General features: G+C 45.0%; 1 protein-coding gene across 4 annotated transcripts in view; it reads left to right on the forward strand.

Moving 5' to 3' along the window:
- etv4 (ETS variant transcription factor 4) overlaps positions 1 to 18307 on the forward strand; it is a 120910-nt gene that overhangs the window by 71020 nt on the left and 31583 nt on the right. For all 4 annotated transcript variants that reach the window (XM_080213941.1, XM_080213939.1, XM_080213942.1 and 1 more), the window contains one exon: positions 6802 to 6870. In XM_080213941.1, coding sequence (XP_080070067.1) covers positions 6802 to 6870 — 69 coding nt within the window. The remainder of the gene's footprint in view (positions 1 to 6801; positions 6871 to 18307) is intronic.

The following is an 18307-nucleotide window of genomic DNA, read 5'->3' on the forward strand; positions in this document are numbered from 1 at the left end:
CCGGCTCTGCTGATGTGCTCTTTAATAGTTTGCCGGCAGGGTGTTATATTCTGTGTCTCTCACCAGCTAGCGTTTTTAGAATTCTGTGTGTTTTTCCTCATAATAATACGTGGCTCTGGTTTCATTTCTATCCTCTGTACTCAGAAACAGTGGACTTCAAAACCGTCTGTTGGCAGTTTGTAACTAAGTCTCCACCAGACCTACGGGTTTAAACCCGTTTCACTTTATGCTTGTTGACAGATTGTGGTTTCTTGTTCCCTTTATATTCTCTCACCCTTTACGACATTGTGCACTATTGTTTTCTGTCAAATTAGCGAGGCCACTTTAATTGGAAAGCCTGTTAACATACGGCCCATTTGTTGATGCCCTTCCAGTAACAGAAGCTTACAGCACTTATCCACTCCACCGAGCTCTTTTGTTACTCTGCCCTCAATGACTTGCCCCTCCTCTGGGACCAGCCAGCAGAGGCTTGTTTTTCTGTGAATGGAGGCAACAACATTTCATTCATAAAATGGAGGGCTGAAAGACTAGAATTCCCAGCTGGAACTTCTGCGGTGTAGTATTTCACCAGACACTTCCTCTATAAGGGCACATGACTTCACCAGAGTTAAATGAGCATGCCCAGTGTAATTGGAGACAGTGCTAAACAGCTCAGCTGCTAAAAGACTTGGCCAGATGTTAGCTCAGCGACAGCCCAGTGGAGTTCATGTGCCGTGACATTCCTTTACAAATTAACAATTGTTTTTTTTTTGCCTTCAATTTGCACGGCTTCTCTCCAGAAGCTGCTGGACTTTTCCCGGGATTTAGTTCTGCATCTGCCACATCCAGTATACATGAGACTAGGCAGTGGGTGTCCAGAGGCTATTCATTCTCATAAGTCACAGAACCCCCTGCAATACAGAAAGAGACCATTCGGCCCATGGAGCCTGCACTGACAACAGTCCCACCCAGGCCCTATCCCAAGTAACCCCATCTATTTACCCTCCTGAAACTCAGGGGTGACTTACCCTGGCCAATCAACCTAATCTGTACATCTTTGATCTGAGGGAGGAAACCAGAGAACCTGGAGGAAACCCATACAGACATGGGGAGAATGTACAAACTCTACACAGACAGACACCCAAGGTTGGAATTGAACCCAGGTCCTTGGCGGTGTGAGGCAGCAGTGCTACCACTGTGCCACCGTGCCACATCACTTTTGTGCACGAGTCACAGGATAGCAATCAGGAGCAAGGACTCCTAGTTCATTTTCCTTCCTTAGCCTAGAGAAACTAAAGCTAATTTTAACACTCCTATACAATCATAGTATAAAGAGTTTGGATGAGGGGATTGTCACAAAGGATACTAAAGCATTTTCATTCATGGAAGAAGGGAGGATAATCCAAGCTAATAAACAATTCACCTCATTTCCTGGTCAGTGTTTGTGCAGTTGATGGCAGACAATCTGAAATTAAAAGTCTTATGATCCCATGAAACAATTGTCTTAAAAACCCATCATGTTCAATAATGTCCTTTAGGAAAGAAATCTGGTGTCGTTACTTGGTCTGGTTTACATGTGACTCCAGAGCCATGGGAATGTGGCTGACTCTTAAATGCCCTCTGAAATGGCCTAGCAAGCTACCACGTTTAAGGGTAATTAGGGATAGGCAATGACTGCTGGCCCAGCCAGCGACACCCACATCCCATGAGTGAATAAAAAAATTTCCCCTGAGAACCATTTGTGATACCCTCTGATTGCCTCCCCCCCCTCTCCAAGCTCTTAACTTGTGCCAGGGACCGTAATCTACCCAAGATACTAATGGGCATGTTGATTCCAGATACCAAAGATGGGAATGAATCATTTGAGATGGTTCCTATCCATCATGTCGGCGTTCCAGGGAACGAAAGGGTTTCCAGGCACTAACTAAACCTGTTGGAAGCCACATGTGATTATCAAGGGCAGGATCATACTGTTTAAGGTTTAGTTCATCAGTTAGTGTCACAAGTAGGCTTGCTTTAACACTGCAATGAAGTTACTATGAAAATCCCCCAGTCACCACACTCTGGTGCCTGTTTGGGTACACTTAGGGAGAATTTAGTACGGCCAATGCACCTATCCAGCATGTGTTTTGGACTGTGGGAGGAAACCGGAGCACCCGGAAGAAACCCATGCAGACACAGGGAGAACGTGTAGACTCCGCACAGACAGTGACCCAAGCCTGGAATTGAACCCAGGTCCCTGGCGCTGCGCAGCAGCAGTGCTAACTACTGTGCCGCTTGTCAGAGCAACATTCTAGCAGGTAGTGAGAAATAATTAGTGCTGTCGCATCTAAAGTTGCCTCTACCTCAGGGTGAAAGAGAGAGAAATCGTCACCAAGCTCTGACATGAACTCCACTTTGAGTATTATTCGTTTCCCAATCAGGATATAGAATCATAGAATTCTACAGTGCAGGAGGCCATTTGGCCCATCGAGTCTGCACTGATCACCGTCCCACCCAGGCCCTATCCCCTTAACCCCATGCATTTATCCTAGCTTGTCCCACTGACAGTAAAGAGCAATTTTAGGATGGCCAAGCCACCTCACCCGCACATCTTTCAGACTGTGGGAGGAAACTGGAGCACCCGAGGAAAGCCACACAGACACAGGGAGAACGTGCAGACAGTGACCCAGGCTGGAATTGAACCCAGGTCCCTGGCAGTATGAGGCAGCAGTGCTAACCACCTTGCCATCATGCTGGGGTAAGGATACCCAGCCCTGTGCATTGGGCCTTGAACACTTTCTAATGTTGTCACCCAAGAACGTTTGCATCGGCAAGCCAGCTTTTCAGGCTGGAAAAGCTTTGGACTCACATTTTCTGCGAAATATTCCTGGAACACTTCCTTTGAAAAAAAAATTGCCTGAGCGTGTCCCCACTCCGCACCACCCACGCCCCCCCCCCCCCCCCCCCACCCGGCCCCTTCGACTTCCCAAAATTGAAATATTATCAGATTTTTACCTTCCTAAGTCAGGGTTGTTGAGACCAATACCTGAACCTGTGTTGCAGTCCCTTGTAGAGTCAGTGAATTGTGCAGATTGAACTCATCCAGAGTTGTATTTGAAAGGGTTTGATGGAACAATTATGTGATGACTAAACTAGTGCTCTATAATTATACTTCAGTACACGGTATTTATTGCAATGATCTACAAACTCCCTCTGAAATCTAGCAGAGGTTTGATTTTGTTTCCGATTTGTGGTCAGTGTTGTGTCTTTAGTGGAAAAAGTATTATGAATGGAAAACTATTAGAGGGGAATTTCCTATTGTGTGACCTTTGCGTTGAATAGATTCCCTTTTATGGTCTGGATTTATGGATACATCAACTGTTTATGCACCAGCTTTAACTGGGAGAGACATGTGGATTTTCGCAACTCAATTAACCCTTTGACAACCACAGGGATTTATGTCGTTAATAGATGTGCATTCAGGCTCCACAAGTGGCTCCGATGGAAAGTGTGGGGCAAATAAAGTGGTTGTCACCATTGTTGCATGGGCCAGAATTTGTTGCCTATCTGCTATTGCCCTTGAAATGAACGAGGCCATTTCAGAGGGCATTTAAGATTTCTAATTTGATTTGATTTATTATTGTCACATGTATTTGGAAACAGTGACAAGTATTATTTCTTGTGTGCCGTACAACCAAAACATACCATTCATAGAGTACATAGAGGAGGAGGAAAGGAGAGAGTGCAGAATATAGTGTTACAATCATAGCTAGGGTATAGGGACAGATCAACTTAATGTAAGGTAGGTCCATTGAAAAGTCTGACGGCAATCGAGAAGAAACCGTTCTTGAATTGGTTGGTATGCGATCTCAGACTTTTGTATCTTTTTCCTGACAGAAGAAGGTGGAAGAGAGTATGCCTGGAATGCATGGGGTCCTTAATTATGCTGACTGCTTTTCTGAGGCAATGGGAAGTGTAAACACAGTCATCCCTGTGGATCTGGAGTCACATGTTGGCCAGACCAAGCAAGGATGGCAGATTTCCTTCCCTAAAGGACATCAGTGAACCAGATGGGTTCTTATGACAATCAACAATGGCTTCATGGTCAACATTAGACCTTAAATTCCAGATTTTTTTTATTGGATTGAAATTTCAGCCTCTGCTGAGTCCCCAGAGCCTCTGGATTACTCGTCTAGTGACAACACCACTATGCCACCTCCTAGTGTAACTGAGCCACAAGACTGGATGATGCTAGGTTTGCCCACTGTTGAGAAAGCTCATGTTAATCAGGAGTATTAGTGGGTGTGTACAATCAGTCTCTATGTCACTAGAAACTACTTCGGTTCCACTAATCTTAATCACTATTGAATAACTGCTGCATTTAAGTAAGTAGTTATTAAGCTTCTGATTATTTGAAGGCCACTGGAGCCCTTGTATATCGAATCATATAATCCCTACAGTGCAGAAGGAGGCCATTCGGCCCATCAAGTCTGCATCGACTGCAATCCCACCCAGGCCTTATCTCCATAACCCAATGCACTTACCCTAGCTAGTCCCTGATAGTAAGGGGCAATTTAGGATGGCCAATCCACCTAACCCGCACATCTTTAGACCGTGGGAGGAAACCAGAGCACCCAGAGGAAATCCACGCAGACACGAGGAGAAGGTGGAAACTATTCCCAAGCTGGGAATTGAACCCAGGTCCCTGGAGCTGCGAGGTAGCAGTGCTAACCACTGTGCCACCGTGCTGCTCCAATATATGGGCATTAGGTGAGATCAATATGGTTCCAATGTGCTACACTTATCCAGCCTGCTCTAACAGGCTGGATAACAACATTCACTTGCCAAGCTCTGACGTCAAGATGGTTACCTTGGCAATGGTTAAGTTTTGTTAGCTGATATCACTGCCTGCAGCAGAGGATGAGGAAAAGGATTAAATTGGGGGAGGGGTGGTTGGGAAATACATGGAGAGCGATTTCACAGATCCACACAATCCCGGAATATCCTCCCTAACAGCAGTGTGGATGTACCAGTGCCACACGGGCTGCAGTGGTTGAAGAAGGCGGCTTAGTAGCACCTTCTAAAGGGCAATGAGGGGTGAGCCAGCCTAGCCTGCGACACTCACATTCCACAAATGAATTTAAACGCTCATGTCTGCTATGGTGTTTCAAGAGCTCATTTAAATGCTTCCTAAATATTCCTGCTCCTACCACCCTTTCAGGCAATGAATTCTAGATTCCCATCATGCTCTGGATGAAAAGATTTTCCTCAAATCACCTCTAATTTGCTGACTCTGACCTTAAATCTGTGCCACAAAAACAGAAAATGCTGGAAAATCTCAGTAGGTGTAACAGCATCTGTGAAGAGGGAATAGAGCTAACATTTCAAGTTTGGATGGCCCTTTGTCAAAGCTCAAATCTATGCCCCCTAGTCATTGACGCTCTTACTTAGAGGAAAAGTTCCTCCCTGTCTATACCCCTCATAATTTTGTCCTCCCTCAACCTTCTCAGCTCTAAGGGAAAGAACCCCAGTCTCTCTTCATAGTGAAATACTCCAGCCCAGGCAACATCTTGGCAAATCTCCTCTGCACCCTTTCTAATGCAATCACATTCTCCATTTCTTATGGCAGCCAGAGCAGCACACAATACTCTAGCTGTGACCTAATCAATATTTTATACAGCTCCATCATAACCTCCCTGTTCTGATCTTCTATGCCTCGCCTAATAAGGAAAAATGTCCTATCTAACCTTCTAACCACCTTATCTACCTGTCCTGCTGCCTTCATGGACCTTTGGACATGCATCCCAGAGTCCCTCTGGTCCTCTTGTTTTTTCTAGTATCCTACCTTTCATTGTGTATCCCCTTGCATTGTTAGTCCTCCCAAAATGTATCACCTCATACTTTTCAGGGTTAAATTCCATTTGCCTCTGTTCTGCCCATCTGACCAGCCCACCTATATTATCCTGTAATCTAAGGCATTTCCTCCTCGATACACCACCAATTTACTTGTCACCTGTGAAATTATTGACCCTACTTCCTACTTTCATGTTTAGGTCATTAATGTGTACTACAAACAGCAAGAGACCCAGCATCGATCCCTATATACACCATTGGACACAGGCTTCCAGTCACAAAAAGAATCTTCAACCATCTACTGATGACGTGGCACAGTGGTTAGCACTGGTGTCTCACAGCGCCAGGGACCCAGGTTCAATTCCCAGCTTGGGTCACTATCTGTGTGGGGTCTGCACGTTCTCCCCATGTCTGTGTGGGTTTCCTCCGAGTTCTCCGGTTTCCTCCCACAGTCCAAAAGATGTGCTGGTTAGGTATACTGTCCATGGTAAATTCACCCTTAGTGTACCCGAACAGGCCCCGGAGTGTGGCGACTGGGGGATTTTCACAGTAACTTCATTGCAGTGTTAATGTAAGCCTATTTGTGATACTAATAACTGAAATAAAAAGATTGAGAAACTTATCAGCCATGATTGGATGGTCAAATTCTGCTTATGGTTGCATTTTATGGTTTTATAAATCTCAAATTGGTCTCATTATTATGAAGCTTAATAATAAGGGTGGAATTATAGCTATACGGAATAAAGTGCAATTTACACCTCTCATTTTTGTACCTGATTTGTGCAGTTTATGTTATTCTTTTGCTGGTGTTTGATGCCATGTTTATACTGTTTCAGATTGATGTGAATTAATAGCTACCAGAGAATTGAGAGTCAGCATATTGATCAGTCTCTTAAAGTGGACTAGTTTAAGGTTACTCAGGCTCGTGATATGCTGGTGAAACTGCAGAACCTCACTCTAACCAGCAATGCTTTCTCTGTCCCCTAGATATTCCTGGCTGTCCTTCCATGTACATGCCTAATGAAGGTTATCCAAATCAGTCCAGCAATGTGGAAGGTAAAACACTTTTTGTTTCATTATTCATTTGTGTAATGTGGCTGTCGCTGGCTGGGTCAGCATTTATCACCATCCCTAATTACCCTTGAACTGAGTGGCTTGCTAGGCCATTTCAAAGGGTACTTCAGAGTCATGCTGTGGGTCTGGTGTCACAGGTAGGCCAGACCAGGTAAGGATGGCAGATTTCCTCCCCTGAACCAGATGGGGTTTTTGCAACAATTTTGACAATGGTTTCATAGTCATCAAAAGACTTTTAATTCCAGATTTTTATTGAATTCAAATTCAACAAATGGATGGGATCCATTACTTGGGCCGTCTGAATTATTAGTCCAGTGACAATACCACTACACCATCGCCTCCTCATAAATAGACGCTGTAGAAAAAAAAGTTCTGTCAGGATATTAATTTTTCCAATCAGAATGACCCTTTCATAATGGTTGATGTCTCGGAGGTAAATCATATCCAATGTCTGGGGTGTGTAATGTGTAGATGTACTGGGACCAGCCAGGTGAACCACAATGGACCTTTCCAGTCTTATCTACAGGCCGCAACAATTTTGATATTAATCTTTCCTTTTCTTTCATTTTTCAGTATACATTTAAAGCACTTGCTGTTATTTTTATTCAACAGTACATCTTGTTTTTTCTCTTGGAGAGTGCTGAATTATTTTCTGACATTTCACACAAGTGCGTTGTTCAAGTGTTGGACGGTGCTGGTTTAAAGACAGATTTAATCAGGAAGTTGTATATGAAACGTATTTATGAAATGAATAGGCACAGGTGAGGTGAATCTTGTGACTCGATCTTTGCTCCTTCAGGAATTTGAGTGTTTCGGCTTCCTGAATAATTTGCAGCCAATCACAGAGATCAGTTTTCCAGTTCTGCCGCAGGAATCATCGCAGACGGGATGGAAAATTTGACAGACCGTTGAAAGGCCACGGGTGGGAATTTCCAGTGTCAGGAGGGGCGAGATTGGAAAATCATACCCATGGGGCATGATTTTAATGGCTTCCACACCAGTTGATCGGCATGGAGATCTATTAAGATAGGGTGAGAGGGGAAAAATCAGATACAAGTCTGATTTCAATATTAATGATATGATTAGCATGCCATTAACGAGTCCAGGATGTTATCTTAACTTCCTCACCGATCAAGATCTTCACCAGTGAGAATCACAGAGGGTCCCCACCAATGTGGGACCAGAGGCCATTGAAGCCTCCGAGCTAAGCTGGTCAGTGCCCATGGGGCATTGCCAGCCTGACACCCTGGCACTGCCAGCCTGGAACCCTGGGACTGCCCACTGAGCCAAGAAGTGGGTCCTGAGGATGGGGGGGGGCGGGGGTGGTCAGGACTGGGTGGGGCCTGAGAAGGAGTGAAGCCTGATGGAGAGGTGGGGAGCTTTGTAGGGGCTGGAAGTAGGGGGGAAGCTCTTCATGGGGGAGTGTGATTGGCTGGAGCGGCAATTGTGAGGGAGAGGGGGTGGTGGGCAATCAGCCAGTTTGGCAATTGGGTGGTTGGGTGGGAGGGGGGGTTTATGGGAGCAATGTCTGGGTGAGGCGGGGAGGGAGGGGGAGGGGGAAGGGTGTATGGGATGCCCACGATGGGGAGTGACAGAAAATCACCCAATACACCATGTACATAGTGTACACAGTATGCTGGGAGATCCAAGCACCTGCGCAATGACGCCCCTGGAACTCAGCAGCCAGCTTCACAGCTGAGCTGAGGCTCCACCCCCCACTACTGGTGCAAAACTACATGACCTTTATTATGCACAGAGTGCCATACTTTGCAATACCTATCACGCTGAAGAAATGGGCGAGAAAATCTTCTGTTGGTGATGTGCAGTAGTTCCTGTAACAAATCCAATGGAGTAATGTAAGATTTCCCAGTCTTCTCCCTTGCAACCTTGAAGGGATTGGCTCATGTCCCTAATGACCAACTGCTTATTCTTCCTGTGCAGTTTGAAATGAATGGTAACGAACTACATGATGATAAGAGATGATCATTCCTCATGTCCAAACACTAAATAGAAATTAAGAACAGGAACTGTAGCTTTACTTCATCCCGTTGGTTCTAACTCAGTGAGAGCAGTTGTATCATCCATAAGACTATAAGATAGGGGAGCAGAATCAGACCATTCGGCCCATCGAGTCTGCTCCACCATTCACTCGTGGCTAATAAGTTTCTCAATCCTGTTCTCCTGCCTTTTTCCCTGTAACTTTTGATCCCCTTACCAATCAAGAACCTATCTATCTCTGCCTTAAGTGTTTGCAATCCCAGTAGAAATCTGCTGACTCTTCATCATTGTTTAATTTCACTGCCTTCTCATAAAATCCTTACAATACAGAAGGAGGCCATTTGGCCCATTGAGCCTGCACCGCCGACAATGTCAACCTATCCCCGTAAAATCAGGTACAAGGCTGATTTCAATATTAATGACATGATTAGCACTTAACTTCCTCGCCTGTCAAGGTCTTCACCAGTGAGAATCTCTGGTAGTCTCCACCAACGTGGGACCAGAGGCCATTGAAGCCCCTGGGTGGTCAGAGGTAGGCCGATCAGTGCCCATATTCACCCAGCTAATCCCCCCCCGAAACCAGGGTCAACTTAGCATGGCCAGTCAACCAACCTGCACATCTTTGGAGAGTGGGAAGAAACCGGAGCACCCGGAGGAAACCCACGCAGACACTGGGCGGATGTGCAAACTCTGCACAGACAGTGACCCAAGCCAGGAATCGAACACAGATCCCTGGCACTGTGAGGCAGCAGCGCTAAACACTGCTGTTCATTTCCATATGAACAGCGTAGTCCCTGATTGAACGCCTAAGGAATCGTATGAACATATCATGCACTCAGCACCCGCCTGACCATTTACCACAAAGGGTGGAGTTCATTGGCATCACATTCTAGTCCGCTTGGAGAACGGGGTCATAGCGACACTGGTGTTTTCTAGTTAGTGCCATCGCTCTTTCCATTATGCAATACGGTCTCATCTAAAACATGGCTTGGACCTGTGCTGTGTGCAGCTCTCTGAAGACGCCACAATCCAAGGTTCTTGTGTTGTCTGAAAGCGATATTGCCCGAGCAGATGCACTTTTTAAAAATATCAGCCTGTGGCAACACTGGTGGTTTGGACGCAGGCCTTTTGCCGTTCGGTTTTAGTGTTAAGCCAAGCCCACATAATTAGAGTGCAACATAAGTTGAACTTGAGTGCCCTCACTCTGGTTCCGACCAGTTAGCCCACAGCAGAAAAATATCCCAACCTAGTACCAAGTAGCACAAAATCTTGTGGAGTGTGAGCACACACACTGATACTGTCCTGAAGGCACATTGTTGGGATGGAGTGGGAAGATTGCTCTGTTGTGCACTGATAACAAAACAGGCAGAAGTGCCCTACTCACTCTCGCAAACAATTCAACATTTGGCTGCATTTCAGTCAACCCAGGAGCCCTAGCAAAACTGGACTCAGTGGGAATTAGAGAAAACACTCCGCTGGTTGGAGTCATACCTAGCACAGAGGAAGATGGTTGTGGTTGCAATTTGTCCCATCTCAGTCCCAGCAAGGCTCTTTTGAGAGCACTTTCCAAACCTGTGACCTCTACCAACTAGAAAGATAAGGACAGAAGATGCTTGGGAGGGTAATCGCCATCCTGACTTGGAAATAAATCACCATCCCTTCCCTTTCATTGTCCAAAACCTGGAAATCCCTCCCAAACAGATGTGCCAACATGTACCATGTAGTGTTGGATGTACCAACACCACATGGGCTGCAGCAGTTCGAGAAGTTGGCTCACCACCACCTTTCCAAGGGTAATGAGAAATGGGCAATGAAAATAAACGCTGGCCTAGACAGCGATGCCCATGTCCCATGAATGAATTTTAAAAATTCCAAAATCCATGCATTTCCTTTTGTTAAAAATCAGTATCCTAGAAACTACACAATCAGAGAGAGTACTGTCGGAGGGAGTGGGACAAGGCTGAAGAGTCAAAGTAACTACCCACAACACCAGACACAGAATAAGTGCTAATATTTTCCATCAGCAATTAGAGCCCTTTTCAGTTGTATATTAAAGTCTATAAGCGTGCAATCTCCATTACCTTCACTAATCAAATGGGCCCCCAGTGGCCAATGTAGTGTGTTGAATAGTCTGCAGACTTTGGTCATGTGTGAATGGTGTAGCATCATCCTGGTGTGTGAATGGAAGTCATGTATGATACATAAATCGAGAGTTAATTTTTGTTTAAGGTTGATTGATCTCAGCATTGGGGCAGAATTGTCCCGAGCCCCCACTGGTAGACGGGGGCGGGGGGTGAAATTCGGTGGGAGAAATTGGTTTCATGCCAACACGAAGTTACAGTGGGATCCTCCCTCCACTGGCGCCCACCACAGCAGATCAGGAAACCCACTGGAAACCGATGTGACCCTCATTTGTATCCCGCTAGTGGGATGCAGAAGAAATCCAACCACTCATGCCTGATTCTCCGCAGCGCCAGCGGGAGTGAAACGCATCCGGAATAATGTGGTATAGAGATGTCGGGACTCACCCAGACAATGCCTGGGGCTGCCTCCAGAGTTAAGGATGGAGGCTGATGGCAACCCAGGACGCCGGAGTAGCACAGCAGTGGAAGCATCTGCAGGTGGGCCTTCCAGATTTGGTGTCCTGGACGGGGGTCACATCTCCCAGCCTCAGAATGTTCTTAGAGATCCATCTTCGTTCTCAGGAGGTCCATCTTCCAGTTCAGAGTGGTCCCTGAGATCCGGATTCATTTTTAGAAGGTCCACCATCTTTCTTCAATAGTGAGTCAGTGATGTTGGGCACCTTTTCAATATGGCGCCCAAAAAGGACAGCGCACTACATATCGTCAGGCCTGCCTACTACAGAATACGGTGCAAAACACACGGATGCATAAGTTAAGACATTGGGTCAGGAAGATTTGGTGTGTTTTTCTGCTGGCTTCTGCAGCGGGAAACAATCCACATTCCCACCACGGGACTCATCCCAGAATGGGAGAATTCCACCGTGGTGTCTGTCAAAAGACTGCAAGAATTCTGGTGGGTAAAATAACGTAAAACGAATTGATCTTCTGAACTGGAAGCTATATTTTCAGTTTTTTAAACATTGTTGCTGTCTGTGTGTTATGTTGCATGTTTTCCCGGTGTCTGTGAGGTTTCTTCTGGATGCTCCGGTTTCCTCCCCCACTCCAAAGATGTGCGGGTTAGATGAATTGGCCATGCTAAATTGCTCCTTAGTGTCAGGGGACTAGCAAACTAAATATTTGGAGTTAAGAGGATGGGGTTTGGGTGGGATTGTTCTTGGTGCAGACTCAATGGGCCAAATGGCCTCCTTCTGCACTATAGATATTCTATGATGTGCCTGAGAAAGATATATGTTGGTTTGCTGAAAAGCTTATCTGCTTATAGAAACATAGAAGATAGGACCAGGAGGAGGCCACTCAGTCCTTCGAGACTGCTCTGCCATTCATGACAATCATGGCTGATTGTTCAACTCACAATCCTAAACGTAATTCTGCTTTCTCCCCATAACCTTTGATCCCATTCGCCCCAAATGCTATATCCAGCTGCCTCTTGAATACATTCAATGTTTTGGCATCAGCTACTTCCTGTGGTAATGAATTCCACAGGCTCACCACTCTTTGGGTGAAGAAATGTCCCCTCACCTCCATCCTAAATGATCTACCCCGAATCCTCAGACTGTGACCCCTGGTTCTTGGACTTCCCCACCATCGGGAACATGCTTCCTGCATCTACCTTGTCTAATCCTGTTAGAATTTTATAGATCGGGGTGAAATTTTCCAGTCGTTCAGAATTTTCTGATTCTGCTGCAGTGAACAGAGATTTGGCTGGGCGCCAAATTCTCTGTCCCTACTTGCAGCGGCGGCACAGCGGAGAATTCCACCCCACATCAATGGAAGTTTAAATATTGGTTAATTACTAGGCCATTTATAAACTAGGCCATATAGTCAAACGAAGAACATGGGCCAGAATTCTCCAGCCATTAACACCAGCGGGATTCTCTGGTCCAGCCAGCATCGCGCCCCTGCCGGTGTGTTTCCCGCCAGTTTGGGGTGACATCAATGGGAATTCCCATTGACCGCAGCCGGACCAGACAATCCCACCGCCGGCAAACAACGCGCCACCTCCCATCGACGGGAAACACGCAGAAAGGAGTCAGGAGAATCTGACCCATCGTTTTAATGCAGTGGCCAATTATTTGTAACGAATTTAGGGAAATTAAGATAATTTTTTTTTTACAAATGCCGGATGTTCTACAATCTGGGCACCTCAGAATTAGGTGTGCCGTTGCTGTGGGTTGAGTAGGTTGCTTGCCCCTTAGTTTAATGTTCTAAGAAAGAGATAAGTATTAAAACATGGTTATAACAGGACTAAGGATGGGTAGGAAAGTCATCCATCTCATTGAATTAGTTTTTAGTTTTTATTGGCAATGGGTGTTATCTACATGGATTTTAGTAAGGCTCTCGACAAGGTCCCTCATGGCAAGCTCATCCAAAAGATTAAGATGCATGGGATCCACAGTGACTTTGCCGCTTGGATTCAGCGGGTGGCACTGTGGCCCAGTGGTTAGCACTGTTGCTTCACAATGCCAAGGGACCCAGGTTCAATTCCCAGTTTGGGTCACTGTCTGTGCGGAGTCTGTATGTTCTCCTTGTGTCTGTATGGGTTTCCTCTGGATGCTCCGTTTTCCTCCCACAGTCCAAAAGATCTGGTTAGATATATTGGCCATGCTAAATTGCCCCTCAGTGTACCCAAACAGGCACTGGAGTGTGGTGACTAGGGGATTTTCACAGTAATTTCATTGCAGTGTTAATGTAAGTCTACTTGTGACTCCAGTAAATAAACTTAAACTTTAGAATTGGCTTGCCCATAGAAGTCAGAGACTAGAGGTGGAAGGGTGTTTTTCTGGCTGGAGGTCTGTGACTAGTGGTGTTCCGCAGGAATCCATACTGGGAACTCTACGGTATGTGATATATATATATAAATGACTTGGAAGAAAATGTAGTTGGGTGGTTTGGTAAGTTTGCAGATGACACAATGATAGGTGGAGTTGTGGATAGTGTAGAAGGTTGCCAAAGGATACAGCGGGATACAAATCAGTTGCACATATGAACGGGGAAATGGAAGATGCAGATTAATCCGGGCAAGTGTGAGGTGCTGCACTTTGGGAAGTCACATGTTAAGGGTAAGTATACAGTTAATGAAAGGACCCTGAACTGTATTAATGTACAGCAGAATCTTGGAATTCAAGTCCATGACTCCTTGAAAGTGGCCACACAAGTAGATAGGGTGGTAAAGAAGTTGTACTGCATGCTTGCCTTTATTGATCGGGGCATTGAGTACAAGCATCAGGATGTCATGTTGCAGCTTTATAAAACTTTGGTTAGGCCACGCTGAGTGTATTTCATTGAATTCTGGTCACAACATTATGGGAAGGCTTTGAAGAGAGGGCAGAAGAGGTTTACCTTGCCTGAATGAGAGGGTATGAGCTATAAGGAGAGACTGGACTAACTAGGATTATTTTCTCTGGAGTGGCGCAGACCTGATAAGTCTACAAAATTGTGAGAGGCATAGACAGGGTTGACAGTCAGAATCTTTTGTCCCAGAGTTCAAATGTCTAATTCTAGAGGACATGCACTTAAGGTGAGAGGGGAAAAGTTCAAAGGAGATGTGAAGGGCAGATCTTTTACATGGTAGGTGTTTGGAAAGTTCTGCCAGAGGTGGTGGTGCAGACACGATAGGGGTGTTTAAGAGGCTTTTAGATAAGCAAGTAAATAGACAAGGAACAGAGGGATACGGACCAAGGGCAGGAAGAAGGGATTAGTTTAATTTGGCATCATGTTCGGCACAACATCATGGCCTTTTCCAGTGCTGTAATATTCTATGTTCTTATGTTCCAACATGTACATAGTGACAGTCAGGCAAATTAACACAGTGAAATTGCCGAGTCTAACAGCACAATAGCAAACTTATAACATTGACTGTCATTACTTCAGATGTCTCAATGCATTGAACTAATTGATGACTCCCTGCCAGCATTAAACTTTTAAGTAAACATTTTGAAGGAAGTAAATTTTAAAAAAATACTGTGAATAAAACACAATATTCTTTGCAGTTGTTATTAGTGTATGTACTGCGCCATCTTTAGACAACACGAGAAACAGCTGGTGCTAGTGGGGCATCTTCCAAATCATTTCCACTTACTGAGCCTTGTCCACATGACCCTAAATGACCTTGGCTAATATGCCAAGGGAGCAGTAGATTTCCAGCCTCAGGCCCTGGCTACCTTTCCCACGTGCTGCTCCCTGAACTTCCACCTCCAAGGCTACCACTTCCCTTCCCAAGAGGGTTACTGCTTCCCTTCCAGCAGTGGGGTTGACCTTCCTTAACCCGCAGCTACTTCTCTCGCCTGCCCCTAGCCACCTCTGCCCATAGGTCCAAGCATCCTGCTCATTAATCAGCCCCTGCAGCAATTTTGATCTTGCTACCTGAGATTTCCTTTTCACAGTTTAAATGCAATTCCTCTTCACTTGCACAGACACCAGATGGTGGGTTATCATTCAAAAGAAGAGAATTGCAAGCACAGAGTGGAAAGTAAGTTGGGTGACTCTGTAAAAATAATAGTAGATCCAAGATCCATAGCTGATTAACAGGACCAGCTATGATTTGCCAAGAATTAATGCACCCGGTTCCTTGAAGTCTCGTCCAAATGTAGCAGACTTCTAGAATTTACCTTTTCATCACTCCTGTGGTATTTATTTGGCCGCATCCAATTGATTGCGTTTAAACCATTGATTTTGGATAACTGCAGGCTGCTAATCACAGAATTGTTAAGGCACAGAAGGAGGCCATTTGGCCCATTTTGTCTGTACTGACTTACCATGCCTTAGTGCCATTCCCCTTTCTTCCCCCCCCCCGTACACATTAGGGAATATTTTCCTGTCCCACCACGGAAATCGTAGCAGACAGGCAGAGGAGCAGAAAATGCAAAGGTCCTTTGACCTCAGATGGGATTTTCCAGTTTTTGCGCGAGCGTGACTGGAAGATCCTACCCATTATTTCTGTTCCAGTAATCGTCTATTGCCCTCCTGAATGCCTCGGTTGAACCTACCTCCACCACGCTTCCAGATAGCGCATTCCAGACCGCAACCATTCGCTGTGTGAAAATTTCTCTCAACATATCTTTACTTGATACAATTTTTCAAAGCCGTCTCAGTCTTTTGGCTAAGATGAAGCATTTGATCAAGACCGGGAGGGGGTGCAGTGCTTCATCCTGTCAGCTTGGACCTTGTTTGTCTCTTACGTGGGGACCATGAATTGGATGGAGCCCAATTTAAACTGGATTTTCTGGCTGGAATAAAAGTACTGAAGTTTACCAAAAAAAAAGGACATGGCAATGTGCGAGGTAAACACAAGTTCTTTCCCTTCATAACCACTCAAAGGATGGGGTTTTTTTATCCCTAGCATTTCTGGGTGGTTCAAGAAAATTAGCAGAATTTTACAGGGTGGATATTGATGGATTGTTTCAAGACGTTCTTTGGTGATAATGCACACTGTGTTAACTCAGCTCATTCGTTGAAGGTTGACCTATAGATACTTACAGAACAGACACTGAGTTCAAGGGTGATGCTGCATGTATCACCCTTGATATGTGCAGGGTATGTATGTATCAAATCCTCACACCAGAATGGTCACATTAAGATATGTTTCTATTCATGGAGCTGAACAGATCAAGGGATATGGAGAGAAGGCAAGATCAGGATATTGAATTTGATGATCAGCCATGATCAAAATGAATGGTGGCGTAGGCTTGAAGGGCCAAATGGCCTACTCCTATTTCCTATGTTTCTATGTGTCACGTTTTCAGATATTCATTCTGCAGCTATTTATTTTCACTGGCACTTCAGTTAAATGAGATTGTGAGCATGTGAAATTTGAGTTCCCTGTCTATTTGAACTGTGGCAAGACACCTAGGAGGGGAATTGCAGATTTTGTCCTTCCAAACTTGGGTTGTGTCTGCAGAGACTGATTCTTGTCACCTAACAAAAGGGTGCAGTGCTGATGGTTATAAGGGCAGGATTTATCACGCAACCTACCAGCGGCAGAGACAGCCTGCCATTGGCCAGTAGCAGCATCTTCTGGTTCCACCACTGTCAAAACAGGCTTTCCCATTGGATGCACCCCTTGCCGCTGGCAATCCTGCAATGGGGGTGAACCATTGGAAGATCCCACCGGCATGGACAACCGGAAATTACAGCCTAAGCATATCAATGATTTGATTTGATTTGATTTATTATTGTCACATGTATTGGGATACAGTGAAAAGTATTGTTTCTTGTGCACTATACAAAGTATACCACTCATAGAGTACATGGGGAGACAGAAAGGAGAGGATGCAGAATGTTTAGTTTATTTTATTAGTGCCACGTGTAGGCTTACATTAATACTGCAATGAAGTTATTGTGACCACACAATACTTCGCCACCTTTTCTGAGGGAGAATTTAGCACAGCCAATGCACCTAACCAACATGTCTTTCAGACTGTGGGAGGAAACCGGAGTACCCAGGGGAAACCCACGCAGACACAGGGAGAATGTGCAGACTCTGTACAGACTGTGACCCAAGCCGGGTATCAAACCCAGGTTCCTGGCTCTGTGAGGCAGGAGTGCTAGCCACTATGCCACTGTGTCGCCCCGAATGTAGCATTACAGTCATAGCTAAGGTATAGAGAAAGATCAACTTAATATGTGACAGGTTCATTCAAGACTTTGATGGCAGCAAGGAAGAAGCTTTTCTTGAGTCAGTTATAACAAATCTTAAACTATTGTATCTTTTTGCTGACGGAAGAAGGTAGAAGAGGGTAAGTCCGGGGTGTGGGGGGTCCTTGGTTATACTTTTCCGAGGCAGTGGGAAGTGTCAATGGATGAATGAGCTCACAAGACAATTGCCTTGTCTTTATATAGTGTGAGTTCATTCTGATTACAAAAGACAAATGTTACTTGGTATATTTTTGACTAATATGATACATTAAATCAATAGGTCACAAACAAGGTTATCAAGGAATGGCCAGAGGTGCTGTGCTTTGAATGAGAAATCAAAACTTGACTGCCTTCGTAACTTATGTTAAACAGCCCATGACACTATTCGAAGATAAACAAATAGTTATCCTTAAGTCATTGTGATTGAAAGGGTTACAAAGGAAATGTATTGACACAACCTTGAAGTATTGGATTAAATAATGTTTTTCTGATAGTGTGTTGACATTAATATGGTAAAGAAGACCAAAGTAAAATTGAATATAGAAAACAGTATAATTTGGACAGTGCTAAAATGATTATGGGATTTGATAGTTTCCCTGCATGCACACTACTTTCACCAATTAGGAATTCCAGTGCTAGGGACA

The sequence above is a fragment of the Carcharhinus amblyrhynchos genome, chromosome 27 (assembly GCF_965287045.1).
Source record: "Carcharhinus amblyrhynchos chromosome 27, sCarAmb.v2.hapA, whole genome shotgun sequence".
Taxonomy (NCBI): Eukaryota; Metazoa; Chordata; class Chondrichthyes; order Carcharhiniformes; family Carcharhinidae; genus Carcharhinus; species Carcharhinus amblyrhynchos.